This window comes from Canis lupus, chromosome 12 (genome assembly GCF_011100685.1).
Source record: "Canis lupus familiaris isolate Mischka breed German Shepherd chromosome 12, alternate assembly UU_Cfam_GSD_1.0, whole genome shotgun sequence".
Lineage (NCBI taxonomy): Eukaryota > Metazoa > Chordata > Mammalia > Carnivora > Canidae > Canis > Canis lupus.
Genome location: NC_049233.1, coordinates 24,611,939 through 24,639,018, shown reverse-complemented (window position 1 = coordinate 24,639,018; position 27,080 = coordinate 24,611,939). Strand labels below are relative to the sequence as shown.

The following is a 27,080-nucleotide window of genomic DNA, read 5'->3' as shown; positions in this document are numbered from 1 at the left end:
CTAATTTGACATTTTTGGCCAAAAAATGAAGCTCAATGTTGTTTGCATTGAGAGATCTAAATATATAAAGCCAATCTGGATGTTGACTCCCCCACCCCACCCCCCAATGTGAAAGAATACCTACGTTCCCATGAAAACGGGAGTCTGATGTATTCATTTTGAAGAAGTATTTGAGGGGGAGTTAAGGTTTTTGTGTATCAATAGCATTAGTTACTTCAAACAGAAGTGTTCTAAAGTTGCTTCATTTATCACAGTAATTGAATAATCAATACATTGGTTAGCCTTGTTAGTAAACAAACGCAAACTAAATTAAGGTGTTTCTTATCTATTGTTAGGAAAAAATAACACTCAATTCTGGAAAACTTCTAGTGAAACAGCTACACTTTAATTACTGAAGACAGTATAAATTGATGTAACGTTTGAAAATGTATATATACCTTTGACCCAATAAGTACCACTACTGGGAATTTACATAAAGAAAATCAAAAACAAAGAAGGAAAAAAGTTTCTGTATATAAATATGTTGCAGGAATAAGCAACAAATTAGAACAATCTAAAAGTCTAGTAAGGGGAATAGGTAAGTAAATTATACAACCATACAGAATAGAGGTTTTAAAGTTGACAATTAGACTTTATAGCATTTTTTTTCAAAGGCAAGGTACAACACTGTATTTTTTGTAATGATTAAAAATTTAGAGAAATTATGCACTTGGAAAAAGATGAGGTGGACATATAGTTGTTCACAGTGATAATATTAGAGTTGAATTCTCTCACACTTTATGCCAAGTTTTTATATAATTCAAGACTTATATTCATATTATCAGATGCATAAATCTTAAATTCAAAATAATTTGATAGATGTCCAAAAAAAGTGCTTTCTGAAAAAGATAATGTAGGGAAAGTTTCTTACTTTGTGATTTCTTTTGTCCTTTTAAGCACACCACATAGTTAACAGTAGATGTGTGGTGGTAAGTTTGTGTGCTGCCTAAGGTCAAGAATTTCTAGTCAACTTAATGCCCCATGTGCCCGAGTATCTCCATGCCAGACAAAGCCCAGAACAGAATAATGCTTTGTGCCCAGGCTGAGCAGTTACTCTCTTCTATATACTAAGTATTCATCCACAGAATAGTAAAAAATATATATATATTAGGTGCTAGAGCCTAACACAAGACAAGAATCCATTCTAAAAACTTCTAGAAAGATAATTAAAATATTTCTAGTTTTAATTGTATCATTCACAAAACTGATGACACTGGAATATTTTCCTCATCTGAAACAACAATCAATATCAAAGGTTATACCTAACACAAAGAACTAGTGTTTAATCATTTTTATGCCATTATTTTTAAATGCTCTTATGTTTCAAAACTAATTAAATTTGCCTTCAGCATTTTGTTGCAGAGTTTTGGAACCAGCTCCTTTAGAATGCTCTAACAGCTTGATGGCCTTGTCAGAGTTTTCAATATTTCTAAGCAGGGTCTCTAATCTTCTCTTAATTTTCTTCTGGTCTTCAAGAGCACAGCCAATTACTATGGACTGAAACTTCTGGTCAACAGGCCCGGGTGGCACCTCAGATGAACATGCACTGTACAGGGACATCAAGTGACTCCTGGCATTTCCCAAATCATCCAGAAACTTACTGACCACCTCGTCAATAATCCTGGTGGCATGCTTTAGGGATTCTTGCTGCTGGGGGTTTCTGATTGTTTCTACTGAAACTTCAACGGTGAGGGTTCGTCCCATCAAACGGTTTGCTGTCAGATTTAATTCTTCTCTTTCTCCTAAACATGGAAAGTTTGAAATATCAATCAATACGAGACATAAACTTACCTATATTGAAAACATTTAGGCATTCATTTGTGGCTAAAGTTATTTTCTGTAAGCACCTTGGCTACAAAATTTTTAAATGTAAAAGTCAAAATTATAGCACATAAGATTAACTAATAAACTATATTATATTACGGAGAGAGGTTGCAGAATACCTTTCCCTGAAAGTCTATTTTTTATTATTTCCTTTTTTTTATTATTTCATTTTTTGAGAGAGAGGGAGAGTGAGCACATATGTGTGCAGGTGGGAAAGGGGCAGAAGGAGAGGGAGACAGACCATCTCAAGCAGGCTTCACGTGTAGCGTATGAGCCTGATGTGGGGATTGATCTCACAACCGTGAGATCATGACCTGAGCCAAAATCAAGAGTTGGAGTGCTTAATGGACTGAGCCACCCAGGCACCATTATCTGACAACTTTTATTTATTTATTTTTAATTTTTTTACTTTTTAATTTTTTATTTATGATAGTCACAGAGAGAGAGAGAGAGGCAGAGACATAGGCAGAGGGAGAAGCAGGCTCCATGCACCGGGAGCCTGACGTGGGATTCGATCCCGGGTCTCCAGGATCGTGCCGTGGGCCAAAGGCAGGCGCCAAACCACTGCGCCACCCAGGGATCCCCTCTGACAACTTTTATACATGGGATACCAGATGACTTTTCCAAGTGGGCACGTTTGAAAAAGTGTGGGCAGGTATGCATTTCTAACTCGGATGGAGATCAAGTCTTAACCTAGAGCAAATGGCGTGCATAACCAGGGTTTTGTGCTGGTTACAAGAGATCAGATGCAGTGGATCTCTTGATAAGGATGTGCATGTAGGGGAGGAAAAATAATTTTCCCTGTACCTTTCTGAGTTCTTGGCTGAGAAACCCTGTAATAAAAGACAGATTAACAAGAAAAAAAGCAGAAGCTTATTAACATGTATACTTCACATATACATAGCAGAATTTTAGGGACACTGAGATGGCCTCCCTCTCAGATGGAGAGCCCAAGCCACCACCTTAAAAACCATCTTCAGCTGAGGAGTAAGATGTTGAGGGAGGCCTTCCCCTCTTTAGTGAGGTTACCAGTAAAAGCAGGATAAACCAGGGAAGGGTTGCTTTGCCTTTGGCGTATATAAGGGTTTCTTGTGATTCACAGTTATCCTTCCTGGTACACGGAGGCAGGCACCCTTACAAATGGAAATATCCCTTATAAATGTAAACATCCCTTACAAACAAGTAACTTCTATTCTGTTTTCAGAGCTTCTCCTGTGTCTGCAGTTTCTCAAAAATAATCAGCTTGAAATAATTCTTATGCCAAAGAGGCAAAATTTGAGATGGTATATTTTGCATGGATATCAGAATACAATGCTCCAATTTTGGCTGAAAAAAACATAACCATGATGGTGGAGAAAAAGCTGGCCTCGAAATTCGGCAGTGACTCATCCTTTCCAGGGAAATTTAAGCAGGCCAGTGGTTTCTAAGTCTTGGCCAGCACAGAGAGGCAATGGTGGGAAAAAGGATCCACATTTCATTATTTACATGAAAAAGTCAGTAATCTCCTCTTTGTCCTGTTCTGTAACTCCCTTTTTTTTTTTTTTTTTTTTTTCCCTGTAACCCCCTTCTTAATTCATCAATCTTTGGCCAGGATGATGAAAAGACCGGCCAGATCTTGATCCTGCCATGTGTGTCTAACCGTGCAGGGCCTGGAGTTAGACTGTACACTCATGGCACCAGCTGTTGGACCATGAGCTTGTCTAGGGAGGCCCCGGAGCAACCAAATTAGAAAGATCACCGCCAGTGAAAGGAAATACAAGTGCCCTATTCCTCCACGGAAACTCATGCTTTTCATATAGAAATGATAGCACATTTTTACATTAATGGGGTTTTATTGGGTCCATTATTTCTTTCCCCTGGATTTTATCTCAATACCTCAACCCCTCTCGTTTGTCCTCTCTGCCATCCAGTAACTTCTGAGGAATTGAAGTCAGGACTGTAAACCTGAGGTCAAAGGCATCACCTTACTGCTTGGGACCACCTCTTCTGGAGCTTGGAGGCCTTTTTTTTTTTTTTTTTTTTTTTTTTTTAACATTTCTAACCATGCCCCTGAGGTAGGCAGCAGGCCAGAAGGGTGACCTCTGGGTAAATGGTTCTTTTTTTTTTTTTTTTTTTTTTTTTTGTAAATGGTTCTTGTAATAATAAATTGACAGCTGTTGTCCGCTACTCATGGGAAATGCTGAAGCCAAGTGTACTCATTCCTCAAGTCAAGTGAAAATGGACCCACACTTATCCTAAATCCCATGAAAGAGTGGAAAAGATGAGCTCCCTTCTGTGGAAATGCTCTCACCATCGCTGATCTGCCTCATATCCTGGCTATTCTGGATGCTGTGGATCATTTCCAGGAGGATTTCTTTCTCTTGCTCAACAGCAGTTGCGGCTTCTCTCAAGGCTTCCACCCTATATAAATTGGGAAAACAAAAGTTACCACAGGGAAGTTTCCTTTTCCTCATCTCTATTATTTGCTCCATCTCAAGTTTAAAGATCCTTAGGAACACTTTTGAAAAGTTCTTTATTCTTTTTTAAAAACTTTAAAATTTTTCGGGCAACCCTCTTGGGGCCCTCCCTCTTCGGGAGCTTTGTACCATCACTTTACTATCGCTCAATAAACTCTGCTTTGCTGCCTGTCAAAAAAATATATATTTAAAAATTTTTTCTATTGTTTTAAATCCACCCACCCCAGTCTCCTTTTCCTCCTCGCGTGTATGGCATTCTATTTAGTGTTTATCTATTTTGTATTCGTTCATAACAAAATCTGTATTTGTGTTTTCATCTATTTTCAATTTATATTTCACTGTTTCTTTTTTCACTCAGCATTTTATTAAGAACCATCCAGATTCCTATGTGAATATCTAATCAGTAGCTTCTGATTGCTGCATGATACTCCATGTATATTCACCTGATTTCACCTCCTCTCTCCCAGTGAAAATGCTTACCATGTCCCCTTACTTGTCATCAGCACAAAAAAGCACTTCAATGAATACAGGTCCCCTATGGACTTGAATGAGAACCTTCTTAGGATTTATCTCAGGGCAGAACTGCTGAGACACAGGGTATGTGCACCCACCATTTAATTCGGTACTACCACTGTTCTCCAGAATGGCCACACTAGACCACTGTTGGGAAGCAAGTATTCTTGTCCCCTCAAAGGTTCTTCTAACTGGACTAAGAATCAAATTGACATGAGACAATTTACAGGAGAAAATCCAATTTAATAGTGTACATAGGGGAATCCACATACACATGGAAATTCCAAAGACAATTAGGCAAAATGAGGTATACCTATTATTCTGAAAGAAGGAGAAGGGGGTTAATGGTCTGGGACTTCAAAGAAAAGGAACGCAGGGTGATAAGAAGAGCAGATGTTTGGTAATTAGATGTTTGCCCTGCCATACAGATGGGCCACTCAGATAAAATTTATCTCTGCTTATAACCTTTATTCTGGGAAAGACCCCTAATTTAGATTCTTCTGTGTGGTTAAGGGAGGGGCAGAAGTTTCTCCTGAGCCTGCAGGCTCTCAAGTGCCTTCAGCTCAAAAGAACCCACATGCCAAAGTGGCACATTCTGGGGGGCCCTGTCCTGAACCCCTTCACAATATTCCCAGCAGTAAAGCATTGGAATCCCTGTGTTCCCACACCCCTACCAACACTCAGCATCTTCCAATTTCCTATTTGTTGCCAGTCTACTAAGTATACAGTGATATATTCATAATTAATCTGCATGTCTTTCATTACTAATAATTTTGGACATCTCTTTGTATTCTTGTTAGCCTGTTCACAGCCTTTGCCTATTTTGTTTTTTCTTTTTTAAATGGGGGTTACTGTCCTCTTGCTGATTTGCATACTCAAAGAATTAGTCCCATGTTAGTTACAGACATTGTAATAATCTTCTTCGATCCTATCATCGATGAATTTTGCCTGGGATATTCTTCACTGAATAGATATCCTTACTTTGAAGTGATCAAATTAATATTTTCTTGGTTTTGTTTGCCTTGTGGCTTATGCTTCTGAAGGGTCTTTACATCTGAGGTCATAAGGTATTTTCCTACATTTCTTTCTATTAACTTCATTGTTTTACTTTTCTCATATTTATGGCTTAGTCCATCTAGAATCCACCTATATGTGTTTAGGTAAGGATTTTTTGTTTTATTTTTCTCCAAATAGTGAACCATTTCCAACATTATATCCACCAAAAATCCATCTTTCCTCTGACTTATACATTGTCTACTCTGAAATCTCTGTTCCATCTAGTAGTGTATCTAACTGTTCTTACACCAATATCCATTTTAAAAAAATACCAATAGCCTTGTAATATGCCTTAATATTTGGTAGAACCAGCCCTCTAATCTTCTTTAAAGATAGTTATTTAGAGTTTTAGTATTCCATATTAACTTTCGAGTAAGTTTCTTAGGTTTCTCAAAGAACTGGGGTAAATATGGCGTCTTTAGCATATTGTCATTTCGGGATGCCTGGGTGGCTCAGTGGTTGGGCATCTGCCTTTGGCTCAGGGTGTGATCTTGAGGCCCTGGGATCCAGACCCACATCGGGCTCCCTGCATGGAGCCTGCTTCTCCCTCTGCCTGTGTCTCCTCTCTCTCTGTGTCTCTCATGAATAAATAAATAGAATCTTTACAAAAAAGATAGAATATTGTCATTTCACCCATCTATATATTCAGATCATCTTCCATATTCTTTATTAGAATTTTGAAGTAGTCTTTTTTTTTTTAAGATTTTATGTATTTATTTTGAGAGAGACAGAGAGGCAGCACACAAGCAAGGGGGGAGCAAGAAAGGGAGAAGCAGACTCCCCCCTGAGCATGGAGCCTGACATGGGGTTCCATTTCAGGACCCTGGGATCATGACTTGAGCTGGGCAGATGCTTAACTGACTGAGCCACTCAGGTGCCCTGAAGTTTTCTTAATAGTCTTTGTGGACGCTTTTGAGAGCTTTGATCCTTTGTGGATACTGTTATTGTAAATAATACATTTTATTTATTATAATTATCTTTAATGTTTTTATTTTTTTAAAGTTTTTTGAAAAGTAATCTCTACACCCAATGTGGGACTCAAGCTCATGACTCCAAGATCAAAAGTTGCATGCTCTTCAGACTGAGCAAACCAGCTGCCCTATTTTAAATTATAATTTCTCACTTGTTATTGCTGGTTAGGAAAACAGAAAATGCTGTTTTTTGTAAGGTTCATCTTGTAATTGGTAACAGATTTATTAATTTTAATTTGTCTTTTTAAAAATATTTTATTTATTTATTCAGGGAAGACAGAGAGAGAGAGAGAGAGAGAGAGAGAGAGAGAGAGGCAGAGACACAGGCAGAGGGAGAAGCAGGCTCCATGCAGGGAGCCTGACGTGGGACTTGATCCCGGGTCTCCAGGATCAGGCCCTGGGCTGAAGGCAGCGCTAAATTGCTGAGCCACCCGGGCTGTCCAATGATTTGTCTTTTGATTCTTCTAGATTGATGATCATATAATCTACACAAAATGACAGATTTAATCTCTTCCTTTTAAATCTTACTAGCTTATATCTCTTTATAGTATTGACTAAAGTCCTCTGTTACTTTATTACACAGTGGTGATGAGAGAGGGCGTCTTTGTCTTTTCCTGAATTTAAAGGAAATGCCTGTGTAGGTTTTTGGTCTAAAGCCCGTATCAAACTACAGAAGCACTACTTTCCCTAACTCCCTCAAGTATAAACACACATGAACTTAACTACACATACACATGAACACAGTCACTAAAGAACAAAATTGTGGAATCATGAAAGCAAGAGAAAGGAAAATCCTGTATATTTAAAGTGCTTTGTTTTCAGGGCACTTCTTGTTATATGTTATCCCATAAATAAGTTGCCAACTTTTCCTAAATGAACACTGACAGACTTACCCTTAGTATTCAGATAGCCTTAGAAATATGAGATCATGGAAGATCTAATCCTGATTGCTGCCATAAGTGGGCACAGAAGGAACAACTTCACTAATGTTTGAGCACATGTCCATTCCATTTAAGCCCTCCCCTACCCACCCCAACCCCACATTTGCCTTTTCCCCAACAGCCATCCACCTGTTATACCCCAAAATAGCACTGATAGGTCACAAAGTCACAGGTTCTCTTTGTTCATCAAGATACTAAATATATGCTGAACTTTGTATTTATAAGAGCTGGGAAAACCAAAGAGCTGGTAAGAATCTTATGTGACAAATGTGGCTGGAAAATACAATAAAAAACAATATTCTATAAAATAGAATACAACAGCAGGCCCACTTCAGTATCATTATGTACACATTTTATGTTGGCAAACTCTCAGACAGATAAACTAGGGCCCAGTATATTTGAGAGAGATTGAGTTGGCGCTAATATGAAATATTCATGCTAAAAACACAAACCATGACTCCAGTGTTTAAATGACAAAGATGAATCATGTAATTGGTAAATGAGAAGATGCTGAAAGAAGAAATGAATTTTTCAAGACTCTTGAATTTGTACTCAAATGTACAATGATAGAGAATTTAATGCTATTCAAAAAAGGAAGGCTTCATTTACAACATGTTACAAGAGTTAAATTCAGGGGGTTGTTAACAAGAAAATGGTTTAAAAGGACACACTCTAGAAAAAAACATAAGTATCATATAAGGTAGATATTTTGTCGTTAAATGAGACCAAATACAGCAGACAATAGATGGAATGTTGAAGTCTTGTGGTTTTTTGGTTTTCCCCTAATGCTAGAAATTGCCAGGGTGTTTTCTCTGCGAAAAACAGATTTCATCTTGTGTGGACCTTCTTATATATGTTTTTGTATTTACCTTTTTCATTTCATAGTAAAGGTAACACACCATTCTTCAGAATGTAAAGAATTTTAAGGGAAAAAAAAAAAGAATTTTAAGGGATTTTATTTTGTTTTGTTTTTTGGCACCACTGACATTTGCTATTCTCTCTAGCTGAACCTAAATTTCTACTTAGTTTATTTAAATAATATTTGTACTGTTTCTCAGCTACTGAGATCCTTAAATTCATCTCACATATAAATCCTTCTGTCTACAACCTTTTCATTTCGTTCTAGAAAATCGTTAGATGCTATATGGCTATATATCTTCAAATATTCCGTTTTCCATTATATTATTTTCTTCTGGAACTCTGGTTAGACAAGTGTTGAGCCATTTCACTTTATCCTTCATGTTCTTTAACACATCATTTGACAATACTTCTCTTGGCGGGGAAGGGTGGTTCTGTTTTTACTAACAGATCCTAGAAGAGCTACATTTCCAAAATTGGGAAGAACTTCTCCTCATACCAAGGCTGGCCTGGGTTGTACTCCTGGAAAACTCTCTGCATGAAATTACAATGAAGCCGGCTATGAAAGAAAGAAATTTTAGTCACAAAATTCTTATGAGGGCAAAACTGAAGTGCAGCCATCCTTGGCTAGTCTTCGGGTCTCCCACACCTCACCAATCTCTGCAGCCTAGCTATCAAAAGGACACGTTGTTGAGAGATTTATAGGCCAGACAGTGACTTCACCAGACTGAGGTTATTGCGGATCCATCCAGTGGGTGAAGTATGCAACTCCTGATCTCAGGGTTGTGGGTTTGAGCCCCATGTTGGGTGCAGAGATTATTTAAAAATAAAATCTTTATGGATGCCTGGTGGCTCAGTGGTTGAGTGTCTGCCTTTGGCTCAGGGCGTGATCCCGGAATTCCGGGATCAAGTCCCACAAATGGTTTCCTGCATGGAGGCTACTTCTCCCTCTGCCTGTGTCTCTGCCTCTCTCTCTATGTCTCTCATGAATAAATAAATGAAATCTTTTAAAAAAAATAAAATCTTTAAAAATTTTTTGAAAATTGAACTACCTTATGATCCAGTAATCACGCTACTGGGTAATATCCAAAAGATATGAAAACACAAATTAGAAGGGATATGTGTACTTTTATGTTTATTGCAGAATTATTTACAATAGCCTCATTATGGAAGTAGCCCAAGTGTCCATCAATAAATGAATGGATAAAGATGTGTGGTTTTTTTTTAAGATTTTATTTATTTATTCATGAGAGACAGAGAGAGAGAGAAAGAGAGAGAGAGACAGGCAGAGGGAGAAGCAGGCTCCACTCAGGGAGCCTGACATGGCACTCGATCCTGGGTCTCCAGGATCACACCCTGGACTGAACGCAGCGGTAAACCGCTGAGCCACGCAGGATGCCCCAGATGTGTTAAATAAACAGAGAATATTATTCAGCAAGAATGAAATCTTGCCATTTGCAACAACATGGATGGAGCTACAGAGTATAAGGATAAGCAAAGCAAGTCGGTCAGAGAAAGACAAATTAGGTATGATTTCACTCATGTATGGCACTTAAGAAACAAATGAAAAAGGGGGAGAAAAAAAGAGACATACCAAAAAAATAGACTCCTATTATAGAAAACAAATGGCCAGTTACCAGGGGGAGGCAGGGTGAAATAGGTGAAGGGGATTGAAGAGGATTGAGAGTACACATGTCTCTCTCTCTTTTTCTTTAAGATTTTATTTAAAGTAATCACTATACCCAACATGGGGCTTGAACTTACAACCCTGAGATCATGAGTCACATGCTCTGACTGAGCCAGCCAGGCACACTAAGAGTACACTTATCTGGAGGAGCACTGAGTGATGTAAGAATTGTTGAATCACTAAATTGTGCACCCGAAACTAATATAACACTGTATGTTAACTACACTGGAATTAAAATTAAAAGTTAGGGATCCCTGGGTGGCGCAGTGGTTTGGCGCCTGCCTTTGGCCCAGGGCACGATCCTGGAGACCCGGGATCGAATCCCACGTCGGGCTCTAGGTGCATGGAGCCTGCTTCTCCCTCTGCCTGTGTCTCTGCCCCTCTATCTCTCTCTCTCTCTCTCTGTGTGTGACTATCATAAATAAATAAAAATTAAAAAAAAATTAAATTAAATTAAAAGTTATAATAAAAAAATACTCTTGTGGGGTGCTTAGGTGGCTCAGTCAGCTGAGTGCCTGATTCGATTTTGGCTCAGGTCATGAACTCAGGGTCCTGGGATTGAGCCCCATATTGGGCTGTGCTCAGTGGGGAGTCCACTTTAGGATTCTCTCCTTCTCCCTCTACCCCTCTCCCTGCTCTCTCTTTCTTTCTCATAAATGAACCTTTAAAAAAAATTCTTGTATCTAAAGAATGCTACAAAGATCACTTATATTCTTGGCAACGTAAGATTTTGCTAAGTTTTCCTAATCACCACCAAAATATTAAAATACATTCGGGATCCCTGGGTGGCGCAGCGGTTTAGTGCCTGCCTTTGGCCCAGGGCATGATCCCGGAGACCCGGGATTGAATCCCACATCAGGCTCCTGGTGCATGGAGCCTGCTTCTCCCTCTACCTGTGTCTCTGCCTCTCTCTCTCTCTCTCTGTGTGACTATCATAAATAAATAAAAAAATTAAAAATAAAATAAAATAAAATACATTCACCACTGAGACCCTTTAGTGTAAAAATGAAACTGGTGTTTAACGGGACTACTGTTAGGAGCTACTCATCAGTACTGTGGCCTTAAGCAAACCACTCAATCCCCCTGGACCTCAGTTCTCTTATTTCTAAGAGAGATTAACATACATGTGTCCTTCTCTACTTCAAAGGATTTTGTAAGGTTCAAATAACAATGTACATATGAAATGCTCTTTTAAATTATAGGCTGTTGTTCAGTATTAACTATGATGCCACTTGTTTTGCAACTTCTGGGAGACACCCTAAGAAACTTTCAGCAACAGGAAACTTCTGACCAAATGATCCGTATCACTCCAGGCCCCCAAGATTCATTCCCTGGCTGCTGAGGAAAGTCACTGCAGATGGCTGACAGGAGGCAGAAGGAGCTAAGACAGTTTGGGGAATTTCCCCAGTTTGGGGAAATTCGTGAACAATCAATCTCCCAGGCCTAACATCTTCCTCTCTGCCACCTTCCAAAACCCATACCCCAAACATCTTCATTACCGTTCAGAACCTTCTAGGAGCCACTCAGTACTTGGCACTCACTAGGTGTTCGATATTTACTGAATTTGACAACCAATTTAAATGGAATTATTGGGGTGCCTGGCTGGCTCAGTTGGTGGCAGCATGTGACTCTTGGGTTATACGTTTAAGCTCCATGTTGGGTGTAGAGATTAGTTACAAATAAAATCTTTAAAAAATAAATAGAAAAACAAATGGAATTTTCACCTCTTTCAGTAAAATCATATATTCATCCATATACTATTTCTACATTTTGAAATACTTTAAGCAGAAAGAGTTAGGGATCTCTGCCTGGGTGAAGAAAGACAGATACAGCTTTCTTGACATAAGAAGAGTCATGTTAGGCCCCCAGCCATCTTGTGAAAGAATGTGAGAAGAGTCACCATGACGCCAGGAGATAGCCTCATCATATTCAGAAGTGAAGACTGACCTAATGCACACTCTTGAGTATCTATGTAGGATTTAAACCTGTGAGCACTCAGATAGCCAAACCAACTGGAGCCAGAGAACTGACGATGCTCAACCCTTGATGGCCCACGTGACTTTGACTTGGACTTAGTCACCCCAATTCCATTCTGTATGCCCCAGTGTGCAAGCCTCTTCATGAATATGTATGCACCCTTAGCTTAAAACTTCCCCAATTTTGGTGTTTCAGGAGTCACTTCTTTGGGAAAGATCCCCCATGTTCTCCCCTTTATTTGTTGCAAGTAAAACCCTTCCTTTTCCTATTCTTTTCCTATTCTTTGTTTGGTTATGTCTTTTGGCTTGATACCTGCCAAGAGGCAAATCCTGGTAACAATAAGACACATCTAATTTTAAGAAAATTCAGGGATGAATTATTAAGCTCTACAGCCAGTCTTCCTGTGTTCTAGCTGGGGAACCTTAGACAACTCATTTAACTTCCTAAGCTTCAATTTCCCATTTGGAGAATGGAGGTGAAAGTAACTTCCACAAAGGAATGGGGCCTGGTATAGAGTCAGTGCTCGTTTAATGAATCAATGTTAGCATGTATTATTTATAAATTAGGGTGCACTGAGCCACTAAAGAATGCAAAACTCAGACACCATTTAGAACTGGTCCAAAAACTGGGAGAGAGGGGTGCCTGGGTGGCTCAGTCTGTTAAGACTGGTTTCGGCTCAGGTGGTGATCTCCGGGTTGTGAGGTGGAGCCCTATATGGGGCTCAGCACTGAGTCTACTTGAGATTCTTTCTCCCTCCCTCTCCCTCCTCCTGTGCTCTTCCCACCTCCTCCCCCCCATCCGCTCACTCTCAAATAAAAATTTAATCTTAAAAAAAAAAAAAAAGAGAGAGAAAGGAATCACTTTTTTAAGAGGAAGCAAAAAATGAAAAGAGGTGGAGTCAAGAAAGAGGCTAGTGTCATGGTAAAGTATTAGAAACAAATGGAATTCCTTCAACAATATAGAATGCTGCCATACGTGATTAAAAAATCATGCCCACCATTAGGCATAAAGCATTTAGCATAATTCTGTCTTTAGTCTCATATGGAAGAAGGTCTACCACAAGTGATAAAATCAGTTGGGGAACTATATGCAAACTTTAAGTATCAAACTACAGTGTTTTATTCTACCTAAAACAATGCTTTATGAGTCATCCTTAATATGAAATTGAACTATTAGAGCAAAATTACCTATTTGTTTCTTTTACAAAGCTTCTAGGCATGATGCTAGTTTTTAACAATGTGGGGTTCTGTGACACTGCCCATGTAGTTTCAAAGGAACTTTAACGGATCATTAGTATTTTTCTTTATTTTTACTATTTTTACTACCTTTTAAAACACTTCCTTAGATCACAATTACTTTTTACAAATTTTAATTATTTTTTAAAAACTCAATTTCACTTTTTTATTTTATTTTTTAAAGATTTTATTTATGTATTCATGAGAAACACACAGAGAAAGGGAGAGGCAGAGACACAGGCAGAGGGAGAAGCAGGCTCCAAGCAGGGAACCAGACATGGGACTTGATCCGGAGGCTCCAGGATCAGGCCCTGGGCTGAAGGTGGCGCTAAACCGCTGAGCCACCTGGGCTGCCCTACATTTTTTTTTTTTTTTTTTAAAGGAAGAAACAAAGCTTACAAAAGTCTTAAAACTACTAAAGAAGTCCTTAAAATGAGCAATTAGCACATTTTAGTCTTTCCTCCTCAGCTCAAGGGTTAATTAAGCAAGTCATAATCTAATCACTGGTATAATAATCAGTTCACTTTACATTAATCAAACATTAGAATATACGAATACTCAAAACCAGAGGCCTTCTTTTAAAGATGAGTACCTGACTGCTTTTGTGTCTATCAGACACGAGATGTTCATTCAAGTTTGAGGGGAATGACTCAGCTTGAAGAAGGGAGGGGCAACGTTCCTCATTCCTTTCAGAAAAAAATCTTTTCTGATAGTGCCAAGAGAGCCCTGAAATGCTTCGGAACACATCAAAGTTCTAAACACCTGGGGAGATGTGTAAGTTACTTGTAATGTGCTGCTACACCAAAAGAAATATTATTCTTTGGGGCGACATTAAGTAGCTGAAGCCACCGATCTCTAGTTTTGTTCCACTTTCTCTGGGGAGTAAATGCATCAAGCTCAACCCAGGGGAAGCATTACTTTTTCTCTGGTTCCATATGTGTCATTCTGGGCAGAACCCTAGAAGGTGGTTTTGGACTGCGGTTTCTCTATCTGTTGTCATCCACAAAATCGTTGTGGATGGAGAATTTCTCATTTTCCGACTCTTCTCTCAGGGTAATAATAATAATCATAAATGCCTCAACTGCTGAGATATATTGTGGTTATTAATGCACTGTCCTGGCAAATAAACCCCTCTTCTTGCTTTGGTATATAAATTGAGGGAGATAGACATGCACGCGCTGCTTCTTAAAATTTTTGGCTGACGTGCTTCCTTGCTCACCCAGAACCCGATGAAAACTACGGGGGGGGGGGGGGGAGGAGGGGGGAAGAATCGGTATGGCCTCAGGGGTTTGTGGAGTCTTAGTAAGATTTTGACTTATCTACACCTGCACACCATTTACACAGTAACTTTGGTGACAAACTCTTAGAGGAAGTACGTGAAAGTTTTTTCAGACGCTGTTAAGGGAAACAATAATTTCCAAAATTTGCTGTTCGTTATTTAGAAATTGTATACAAGCCTAAGTTAAGGGGGGGAGGGGGAAGAGTAAAAAAAAAAAAAAAAACCTATCTTATGCTTTCAGGCCAATGACTAGCACTTTCGAGAAGGTGTCTTCTAAGGAAGGAGGTACACAATAAATAGCGAGAAACTAACAGAATTTCTGAATTCAGTTTGCGGGGTTAGGGGGGAAATGGAAGCCGCAGGGTCTTCCTCCACCAAGTGCCCAGCCGCCGTTCACCCCGCGGCCCCTCATCTGTCCTACTCCTCCCTCTTCTTGCTCTCAGACAGATTTCTAGATTTTTACTGTTTTTTTCTCTCTCTCTGTGTTTTGGAGCAAAGAAACTTATCAGTCACATGGGGTGGGGGGAACCCCTGAACTATCGCCTTTCCTACAGATGCGTAGTAGAAAAAGAGAAGTTAGAGACATCTGGGGGGAACCACATAGCGGCACTCAGAAAATTCTAGACCTTCAGTAGACCCGGGGTGTCACGGGGTGTCACGGTCTCTAACCTCAGAGAACGCCACCGTAACTCTTACCTTCTGTGATCCTCTCAGTTCCCCACAGCCCAGGTCTGTTCAGGAGAATGCGGCCACCCTTCCCGCGCTCACAGGCTCTCGCTTGGGTCGAACGCGCTTTCTCTGGCGCGGAGGCGGCGGCCCCCCGAGCCGGGCGGCAGCGCACGGTCCCCGCGGGGAACAAATCTCAGGCGAGCAACTTCTCCGGCCGCGGCCCGCCCGCCGCGCACGCGCCCCCCGCCCTGCCGCCCGCCCGCCCGCCCGCCCGCGCCGCTCACCTGAGCTCCAGCTGGTCCAGGCTCTCCAGCAGGCGGCTGGAGCGGTCCGCCATGGAGGAGGAGCGGCAGAAGCGCCCCTCGTTGGCTTTCGCGTTGATCTTGGCCTGAGCCATCTGAGCCTCCGAGGCGGGGGCGGCCAAGAGGTCACCGGCCTCTCGGGCGACGTTGAGTGGAGAGTCCGGCGGCCGCAGGCGTCGCCGTCACCGCGCGGGGCGCCCGCCCCCCTCTGACGCCCGCTGGGGGGCGGCCCGGGAGGACGCGCCGACACCGCCGCTGCCGCGTGGCCAAACAAGGACAAGCGCGCCGCCCGCCGGGCTGGGGGCTGCGGTGCCCGCGGGAGGGCGCTGGCCTCGGGGCCTCGAGGGTGGGCCGCCCGGGCCGAGGCCAGAGGAGACGCGCCCCGCGGCCTCCGAGGCACCTGGAGGGGCGGGCGCGGGCAGGGGGCCTCACGTGACCGCCGGATCTCTCTCTCTCTCTCTCTCCCCCTCTGTCCCGACCCTAGAACGACCGAAAGCCCAGCGGAGACCCACGGAACAGCCCCCTCCCCGCCCCCGGGAACCGGGACTCCGTGCGGCCTGAACGTAACCACCTCCCCCCCCACGGAGGTACCTGACGGTAGGCTGTGGGTAATGACCGGGGCCGGCTTCGCTCACTTTCTCCCAGCGCCCATCATTCGTGTCAGAACCCAAACCATTAAAAATCCTTTGATATGGGAAGAAAAGGATAGCACTTAAGTACAGCTCCCAGGCAGTCTGGGCTTGCCTCAGCTTGTTACCAGTCCCTTTTCTGAGGTGGAAATAATGAAAGCCTGGACACCACTACTGAGGCTTACAGGGGAAAAAAGAAAAAGCTATCCCATCTTTCTTTGACACCCAACTTATTTAAATCTCCTGTAATTTAAAAAAACGTGGCACGTTACTGGGGCATATACTATAAAGGTCAGTAAGAGCAGGACTGGGAGCACAGGTTTATGTACTTAAAAACTTGCGCTTTGCTCTCATGTCGTTATAGCTGTACGCCTTATATTGCAAGGATGAGAATGAACTGCGCGCATAAAATGATAATAACACTTTAAAGCTGAATCACAACCTTTTTATCTGAGATCAAAGCCATTTAACTACTTGAACGGAGACAGGGCCTTCAGCCTGGATCCCAGTTCCCTCTGAATTCAATCTACATACTAATAAACTATTTGTGTAAGGTATTATTTGACTTCATTAAATATATTTTGTCATTATCAGGACACAGACTTGGAATCCAAAGATATGCTGGGAATGGTTTGAAAGTCTATCATGTACTTTTAGAATTATCTTGGATTCTTTTTCTCTCTTATCCTACAGATCCAATCCCTAAGTAAATCCCCTCAGCTCTACTTTTAGAATATACTAGGATTCTTCTCCCCAGTTCCACTGCTACCACTCTGGTCCCAACCACCATCAATTTTCACCTGCATTTCTACAACACCTTCCTGTCTGGTCTTCCCGCTTCTACTCTTGCCTCTGCTGTGTGTGTTCTCAATACAGTAACTACAGTAATACTTCCAAATAAGCCAGATCACACCACTTATTCTCAGAAACACAATCTTTCCCTTCTCTAATTTTCCTTCATTAGTTACCACCACTGGACACATTTACTTATGATAATGGAGAATACTCTATCCAACCCTCTTTCCCCCTATTACGTGCTCCATAAAGGAGTGTGGGCTTTGCTTTGCTCACTGATATATCCCAAGTGGTTAGAACAATCATTGGCACATGATAAGTGTTCAATAAATACTTTGTGAGGGAGTGAATGAATGATGTAATGAAAAGATAAGCATCTGTCAAATTTGGAAACATTTACTTTTGATAATAATTCATATAACTTTGTGTAATACCCACCGATTACTTCTTTGTGTCTAAATTAAGTTCAAATTATGAAGTAATTTTAAAATGATTTTTAATTGCTTAAGTAGAAATACAATCAGTGACAATTATTAATTAAAACATTAAGCAACCCAACTATCTTTTTTTAAGGGTCATGATGAAATATCCCTTTACTGTCATATAAAAAACTTCATTTACTCTCTACCATACATGCCACGAAAGCTTAACAGAACGTACATGTGTGGCACCTCTGGCAAAGAGGTGTTGATTTCTCTTCCCCACATCTGCTTCACCACTCTTCTTTCTGGATCATCTTTTCTGCTCCTCACTATTGAGGCAAGCTCCTGAAGATGTCTTTAAGGTCTAGCTCATGACTACCTCCTAAAACCGTGTTTGACGACTTTAACGTACAAATTATAAGTACAATGTGGTCATTTTGGAAAAATGGTAAATTCTTAACTTGCATGTCTAGTTAAAAAAAAATGCAAGCAGGTAAGACATAACTGACATCTTAAGAAATAAAAACACAAATTGGCTTCCAATGTGGATTGGAAAGGTTATAGCAATAAAAAAAAAAAAAAACCCAGTTATGCTATTTTATACTAAAACATCAAATTACAGAGAAAGAAGAAAATTCTAGTCATGATTGTTTTTGTCTTAAAGAAAAATTTGTATTTATAGAAAATTTTAAGTTTGGTATGTAATTACTACTCAAAATATTTAGTGAAGACATTTCTGGTCATGAAGCATATGCATGAAGATAGCATAACAAACCCTTTTTAATCTTCTAATCATGTAATGTTTATTATTATTCACAATAGAGCCTGACCAATTAAAAATTAAATGTGTAACACCAAATGTAGGAAAATGATGATTTAATGAATAATTAAAATGAAGATACTTCTAATGAAATAAAAATTTTAAAGAGTTAAGGAAGATTATCCTGAGTAGACCTTCAACATTATTTTTTGGAAGAATATTATGTTTACACAAACATATATATATATAAAAGACTTATTAAAAATACATTTAATTCTATGCAAACATTCTGACATCATTCCCTTTAAACAACAGATAAAACAAATCACATGAAAGTCTAAGCAGGTAAAAGGAATGGAAAGTTTTTTTAAAATAAGTTCAAAGAAATTAGGATTTTGTTTTTGTTTTTGTTTAATTCCAGCAACATGCTGCTCCAATTAAAGACTTAACATCTGAGTGATACCCACAACAAACATTGCCAGTAAAATTTTAATCTGTTTCCATGATCAGTTTCCATTACTATCTTCTAATAATCATAAACAAAGATCTCAAAGGTATTCTATATTAGTGCCACATGAGAAATAGAATTTACAGAAAAACTGAGCTATGACAGCTTTATTTATATTCATTTTAACTCCTAAAAAAATAAACTACAATCATCTGTACAGTACAAATAAAATTAAACAACTAATGCTATTTGGGAAACATATAAACAATAGTCAAGAGCTTCTCTACTTTTTAGTTCTTTTAACCTAAATACATAAATTCGAAGTTAGCTGGAAAACTGTGATAACTGTATCAGAATACATGATTTATATTTGCATTAACATGTATTCTATTCCTCTGTACATTTTTGCAAAATAGCACAAAAATACAAAGCAAGTATCAGATGCAAAAGCAAAAAAATCATGTTTCCAAATACATTTGTACTAACAGATTTCTGGTCTCCTTTAGAAAACAAACTCAAGAATTCATTTTCCTGAGTCTCTTCAAGGCCACTTGATGTTGTGTGGTAATATCTTTACATTTCCTCAAGACTTCTTCTAATAGCTTCTTCTAATTCCACATCTGCATTAAAAAAACCATAATTTTAATATTTAGGGCAGAAAACGAATAAACGTGTTTATGGAAATCTCATCAACTACATCTGTCTTTTTTTTTTAAGGTTTTATTTATTTATTCCTATGAGACATAGGCAGAGGGAGAAGCAGAGAAGCAGGCCCCCTGTGGGGAGCCTGACACAGGACTCCACCCCAGGATCCCAGGATCATGCCCTGAACCAAAGGCAAACGCTCAATCACTGAGCCACCAGGTGCCCCTACCTCAACCTTTTCAAGAAGAAAAGGAAATAAAGTTGAGAAAATCAGGATGACTTGGCAGTTCCTTCATAAAATTTGAGTATTTCAAAATAATGAGAATCTGGATATAATCTCAGATTGAATTATAATATGAGCTTACTGTGGAACTTACAAGTTATTTCCTTTATGGACACAGACAGTCAACAAACTTCTAAAATCACTCGAGGCAACACATATAAGACTTAAAATAGAAATAGAATAGCAAAACCATAAAATGCCAAAATCTCAAAGGCATTAAAAATTTAGTTTTAAGCTTTCTAGCACCTCAGGCAAAGAATGAAACTCATGGCTATGTAAGTCTTTTGAGAAGCATATATTATATATGTGCACTCATTTAACAAATATTTATTGAATGCCCATTGTATACCAGGCATAAGAATACAATAGTGAACAAGAAAGACATTCTTGGGTATACAAACAAGTGTTTCTCCATTTCTTCCCTAAGAATGACGCTAAAACCCAGGGAGGTGGAATTAGAGGTCAATTTCTTGGCTTTCACCAGCTTCTCACACAAGATTTATTTCATCCTATCCAGTCCAAAGTCCAGTCTCTGAGAACTTGGTTCAAAGGTGCCAGTGATCCCTCTAAGATGCAGCTACACCTTCCTCTCAGCTAGGACACTGATACATTATGTTTTCTGTAATTTAAAATACAAGCTAGTGTACACTGTATGTTAAGTTAAAGCTAGAACCTAGGTCAGAGGAGTTGCCCTAAGATGAATTTAAAGGGATGAGAAATTACAAAGAAAAGCCAGGATGCTCTTAGCAAAGAAAAAGTGACAAGACTTGCATAAAACAGGGATGCCTGGGTGGCTCAGCAGTTGAGCACCTGCCTTTGGACCAGGGTGTGATTCTGGAGACCAGGGATCCAATCCCACATCGGGCTCCCCACATGGAACCTGCTTCTCCCTTTGCCTATGTCTCTGCCTCTCTCTGTTTCTAAAGAATAAATAAAATCTTAAAAAAAATAAAAAATAAAAAAATAAAAATAAAAGAAGACTTGTAAAAAACATGAACACTTATTTTAAAGTTACAATAATTAAGAGTGTGGTACCAGTTTCTAGAAGATAACAGAAGTACGTAGTGTATGGAAATAGTAAACAGAATTTTTAAAATATTACGGACAACTATGGTAATTGGGCAGCCCTGGTGGCTCAGCAGTTTAGCGCCACCTTTAGCCCGGGGCCTGATCCTGGAGATCCGGGATCGAGTCCCGCGTCAGGCTCCCTGCATGGAGCCTGCTTCTCCCTCTGCCTGTGTCTCTGCCTCTCTCTCTCTGTATCTGTCATGAATAAATCAATAAAATCTTAAAAAAAAAAAAAAACAACTATGGTAATCTGGAATGTATTAAAATTATTTTTATCCATTAAAAGAAACCATTAAATGAGTAAAAAGGCAAGACATAAAGGGGGAGAAAATATTTGCAATACACGGAACTTGTACCCAAAAAGAACTAAAAAATTTTCAACCTCAAAAAATCAGTTAAAAAAATCCAAAGAAAACTGTTAAGAAATTTGAAAAGACACAGACCAAAGATTATGTCAAAATGATCAATAAACCTTATTCATCAGAAAAATGTAAATTAAAACCACAAAGAAGTAAGAGTATATACCCAGCACTAGCTAAAATTAAAAGATAAATAATTTAAATGATTGGTGAAAATGTAGATCAATGTGAACTCACATATACTACTGGGACCAAAAAAACCTGGCACAACCATTTTGAAAAAATAATTTGGCATTATCTACTAAACTTGAACATAAGCAATGCAACTTCTTATATTCCCAGAAATGTGCATGTATGTGCATTAAGAGAGATGTATGAGAATGTTCACAGTAGCATTACCTGCAATAGCCAAAAAGTACAAAGCAAATGTCTATAAAGAATATGTGAATTGCGATATATACATAAAATAGAATATTATACAGATATTATTTAGAAATGAAGAAACTGGGCAGCCTGAGTGGCTCAATGGTTTAGTGCCATCTTCAATCCAGGGCGTGATCCTGGACACTCAGGATTGAGTCCCATGTTGGGCTCCTTGCATGGAGCCTGCTTCTCCCTCTGCATGTGTCTCTGCCTCTCTCTGTGTCTCTCATGAATAAATAAAACTTTTAAAAAATTTAAAAAAAATGAAGAAACTAAAGCTACATGTTAACATCTAACATCTATAAAACAATGCTGATTAGAAGGCACCCAGAGGTGCCTGGGTGGTGCAGTTGGTTAAGTGTCTGATTCTTGGTTTCAGTTCATGTTGTGATCTCAGCACCATGAGATCAAGCCCTACACTTGGGTCGGAATCAGCCTGGGACTGTCTTTTCCCTCTCCCTCTGCTCCCCGACGCTCTGTCTCTCTCAAATAAAAAATAAATCTTAAAAAAATAAGAGAAGCCATCCAGACATAAAAGAATAGACCATGCTCATGCTGTCCAATATGATGGATACTGACTCTATGTGGCTATTTATATTTAAATCAATTAAAATTAAATAAGATTCAAGATTCAGTTCCTCAGTTAAGTCACATTTCAAGTGCTTAACAGCCACATATTAACCATTAGCAACCATACACGTGCAGATATAGAATACTTTCATCATTACAAAAAATTCTATTGGACAGTGATGGTCTGTATGATCCTATTTAGATAAAGTTCAAAATCAAGTGCTACTACACTAGTATTTTAAGACGTAATAGCGGCCTCTATCCTTTGGGAAGGAACACAGGGGAAGTAACTAGAAGAGAGAATGAGAGGGATACTTCTAAGGTACTGGTTGTTATGGTTGAATTTTTTCTTAAAGATTTTATTTATTTATTCATGAGAGACACACAGAAAGAGGCAGAGACATATGCAGAAGGAGAAGCAGGCTCCCTGTGGGGAGCCCAATGCAGGACTCAGTCCCAGGACTCCAGGATCACGACCTGAGCCAAAGGCAGACGCTCAATCACTGAGCCACCCAGGTGCCCATCATGGTTGAATTATGTTCCCCCCAAAACATATGTCCAAATTCCTGGTACCTATGAATGTAACCTAATTTGAAAATAAGGTCTTTGCAGGTGTAATAAAGATGAAGTCACTAGGTTGAGTCCTAATCCAATGCAATGGGTGACCTTATAGAACAAAGATAATGCCACGGGAAGACAGACACACAGGTAGAAGATGGCCACATGATGATGAAGGCACATTGCAGTGATGCATCTATAAAGCCAAGAAGTGCTTACAATTTCCTATTAATAACTAAAAGTTACGAGAAGGAAAACGGTCCTACAGACAACCTGACTTTAGTTTTCTAACCTCTAAAACTGTGGGATAATAAATTTATTGTTTTAAGCCATCCAGTTTGTAGTATGTAGTTATGGCAGCCCTAGCAAATTAATGCGTTGGTAATGTTCTATTTTTTTGACCTAAGGGATGGTTATCAGCTTTGTGAGATGCTTCGTATAATTTTTGTGTGCATTATACAATACACATATACACACACAGAACCAAACACTGGAGAATACCAGCATATAAGTTGGGGGAGAGGATCAGAATTCAAGTGTTCTAGAGTCTTTTTATTGTTGTATAAAAGCAGATAGCATGTAGGTATATTTTAGTCTTTAAGTTATATATTAAACATGTGGCAAAATGCCAATATAACCACAAATCTAGAAACTAAGTATATAACTTACAAATCAGTAATAAGAAAAAACTAAAAATAAAATAGATATAAATACAAAAATATTGTCTACACTGAAGTTATATGAATATTTGGCAGTTAAAAGATGACAAAAACAAAAACCAATTCAATAGCTCCATTTCTTTAGATTGTTTGTTTATTTATTTATTTAAATTTATTTATTTACGATAGACAGAGAGAGAGAGAGAGAGAGAGAGAGAGAGAGGCAGAGACACAGGTAGAGAGAGAAGCAGGCTCCATGCCGGGGGCCCGATGTGGGACTCGATCCGGGGTCTCCAGGATCGCGCCCTGGGCCAAAGGCAGGCGCCAAACCGCTGAGCAACCCAGGGATCCCAATAGCTCCATTTCTAATAGTGGTGTAGCTCATATTGGATTAACCATCCCACAGACAACAATTACCAACTATTTTGAGGCACTGGAGAGCAATGAAAATCAGGTAGAAACAGGACAGAAGCTGATCACCAAAAGAAGCCAACTGCACCGGGTTCAATGTGCAGCTTTATGGTTTTGTTGCCTCAGGGCATTTGTCAATCCTTGTGGAACCAAGTAACAGAATTTATATGAGAAAGTCAAGCTCTGTGGCTTAAGGCATTATACATACATACACACACACACACACCCCAATATATATATAGTTTGGTCAGTCACAGAAGCATAGCAAGTGAAGCTGCAGGGAAGGGAGGTTCTGAAAGAAAGAAAGGTATCCTAGAAGAAACAAGAAAGCAACAGAATGAGAATCCTCCAAATCTACAAACTCTTAGTTGACTTGTGAAGTGAGCATACAAAGGAGAGGAGCTAAAATTCTTAGTGAAAAACAACAGTTGGGAAGTAAAAGAAGTAAGCAATTTTAGCTGTTGCCTGCTTGGAGGAGGCAGAGGTTGGAGTTTAGGTCTAGCAAGGTAATTGCCTTCAAAGGTAAAACAACAACAAAACAAGAACACCAAAAAACAAACAAAAAACATTCCTCAGATAAAAATAACAGAATCCAAAGAATCTGTAATATATATATCCACAACATCCATATACATCAAAAATCAATTTATTTGCAAAGGAAAAAAATATAACCCAACAGTCAAGAGAAAGAGTAGCCAATTGAAACTAACCCCCAAGATAACCAACCTATTGGAATTAGCAGAAAGTAATTTTTAAAAAGTTATATTTTCAAGGATTTAAGGATAAATGGGTAAGAAATCTCAACAGAGAAATGAATGTGTTTTTTTAAAAAACAACTAAATGGAAATTCCAGAACTGAGAAACATAATATTTGAAATGGAAAATTCACCAGGTGAGCTTAACATTGAAGAAGGTAGAAAAAAGTATTAATAAACATGAAAGTTGAACAAGAAAAATTATCTAACAAAGGTGCCTGTTGGTGGCTCAGTCGGTTAAGCATCTGACTTTGGCTCAGGTCCTGATCTCAGGGCTCTGGGATTGATCTCTGAATTAGGCTCCATGCTCAGTGAGGAGTCTGCTTGTCCATCTGCACCTGTCCTATTTGTGCTCTCTTCTTCACTCTCTCAAATAAATATATCTTTTTTTTTTTCAAATAAATATATCTTAAAAAAAAAAATCCAACGGAGAGAAAAAAGATTGGAAGAAAATGAACAAACCTGTGGTAAGTTTAAGCCACTTAACATATGTATAACTGGAGTTCAAAAGAAGAGAGAAAATGGGGCAGAAAATTATGAATAAATAATGGATAGAACTTTCTCTTCAAAATTCAAACAAAAAATAAAGATATTTTTCTATAAACAAAAATGAGTATTCACTAGCAAAACTGCCTATAACAAAAAATTCAAAAACTTGGGAAGAAAGATGACACTAGAGGTAAACTCTATTAGAAAGAATGAAGGTCACTAAAAATGGTAACTGAATAAAAATAAAAGGCTATGTATTTTTTCTTTTCTTTCTTTAAAATTCACAGCACAGTTAAAAGCAAAAAAATAACATTTTCTGGTAGAACTTAAAATACATGCAGATGTAATACAGATAGCAACTACAGCATAGAGACTTGGGGGCAGGACATAAACTAACCTATAAAATTAGAAGGTTCCTACATTTTAGATAAAGTATAGTGGCATTCAATACACTATAAAAAATAAAAAGTATACATTGTAATCTTTAGAGCAACCATAAAAAATTAATACAAAGGGTTAAAAAGCCAATAGATCTATTAAAATAGTAAAAACTGGGGATCCCTGGGTGGCGCAGCGGTTTGGCGCCTGCCTTTGGCCCAGGGCGCGATCCTGGAGACCCGGGATCGAATCCCACGTCGGGCTCCCGGTGCATGGAGCCTGCTTCTCCCTCCTCCTGTGTCTCTGCCTCTTTCTCTCTCTCTATGTCTATCATGAATAAATAAATAAATCTTTAAAAAAAAAAAATTAAAAAAAATAAAAAAAAATAAAATAAAATAGTAAAAACTAAATACATATAATACAGTAAAATAGAAGTATTATAATAATCCAAAAGGAAGGAGGAACTACAAGGTAAAAGAGGGGACAAAGAGAAAGCAAAATGGCAGACAATTCAATCATGTAAGAAATTACATTAAATGTTAATAGACTAAATAATCCATTATTTAAAAACAGAGATTGTTATTACAATAAATAAAAAAGTAAGATTGAACTTCATGGTGTCTATAAGAGATGTACCTTCATTAAAAAGACACAAATAAATTGAATGTAAAAAGATGGAAAAACATATGCAATGTAAACATTAAGCATAAGGAAACTTGAGTGGCTATATTAATAACAGATAAAAAAGATTTCATGGGGGGCACCTCAGTGGCTAATTTAGTTAAGCATCTACCTTTGGCTTAGGTCATGATCATGGGGTCCTGGGATTAACCACCACATCGAGCTCCTTGCAGAGTGGGGAGTCTGCTTCTCCCCCTCCCTCTATTGCTACCCCAGCTTGTGCTATCTTGGTTGCTATCTCTGTCTCTTTCAAATAAATAAATAAATAAAATATTTAAAAAGAAAAGAATAGAGACTAGGGGCATCTGGCTGGCTCAGTCAGAAGAGCATGTGACTCTTGATCTCAGGGTTGTGAGTTCAAGCCCCATGTTGGGTGTAGAGATTACCAAAAAAATAAAAAATAGAGAAGAAAAGAAGAGAGTAGAATAGATGCTTGGATACTTTGGCGATCAGACATGACAAGGAATAGTTTTTTGCAAAAATATATTTGACCCTGGAACAACATGGGTTTGAACGGTGTAGGTCCAATTATATGCAGATTGTTTTGTTTTGTTTTAAATAAAGAGAGACTGATGAGGGGCTTGATGCCAGGATTCTGGGATAATGACCTGACTGCAGGCAGACACCCAGGCACCCCTGTATTGACTATTTTTTAAAAAGATTTATTTATTTTGAGAGAGAGAGAGAGAAAGAATGTGTGCGTGCATGAGCAACTAAGAGGAGGGGCAGAGAGAGAGAAACTCAAACAGACTCTTTGCTAACCATGGTGACTATCTCAGGGCTCAATCCCAGGACCCTGAGATCATGATTTGAGCCAAAATCAAGAGTTAGATGCTGAACCAAATGAGCCAGACAGGCACCCCTACAAGGTAAGTGTTAATCAACAGTTTGTTATTGGTGAGGCTTCCAGTCAAAAGTGGGCTAGTAGTAATTATGTTTT

General features: G+C 39.0%; 2 protein-coding genes across 4 annotated transcripts in view; both read right to left on the bottom strand.

The window, feature by feature from the left end:
• Nucleotides 1–363: 363 nt before the first annotated feature.
• On the bottom strand, nucleotides 364–16,017 carry BAG2 (BAG cochaperone 2). Its single transcript, XM_038554415.1, has 3 exons — nucleotides 15,790–16,017; nucleotides 4,154–4,263; nucleotides 364–1,781 (listed from the first exon to the last, which is right to left on the bottom strand). The coding sequence occupies exons 1-3, from the start codon at nucleotides 15,900–15,902 to the stop codon at nucleotides 1,369–1,371; spliced, it is 636 nt and encodes a 211-aa protein (XP_038410343.1). The 5' UTR covers nucleotides 15,903–16,017; the 3' UTR covers nucleotides 364–1,368.
• A 2,495-nt stretch (nucleotides 16,018–18,512) lies between these two features.
• Nucleotides 18,513–27,080, bottom strand: part of ZNF451 (zinc finger protein 451) — a 90,147-nt gene continuing 81,579 nt past the window's right edge. For all 3 annotated transcript variants that reach the window (XM_038554411.1, XM_038554413.1, XM_038554412.1), the window contains one exon: nucleotides 18,513–19,481. In XM_038554411.1, the coding sequence (XP_038410339.1) occupies nucleotides 19,435–19,481 (47 nt within the window). In that variant the 3' untranslated portion in view covers nucleotides 18,513–19,434. The remainder of the gene's footprint in view (nucleotides 19,482–27,080) is intronic.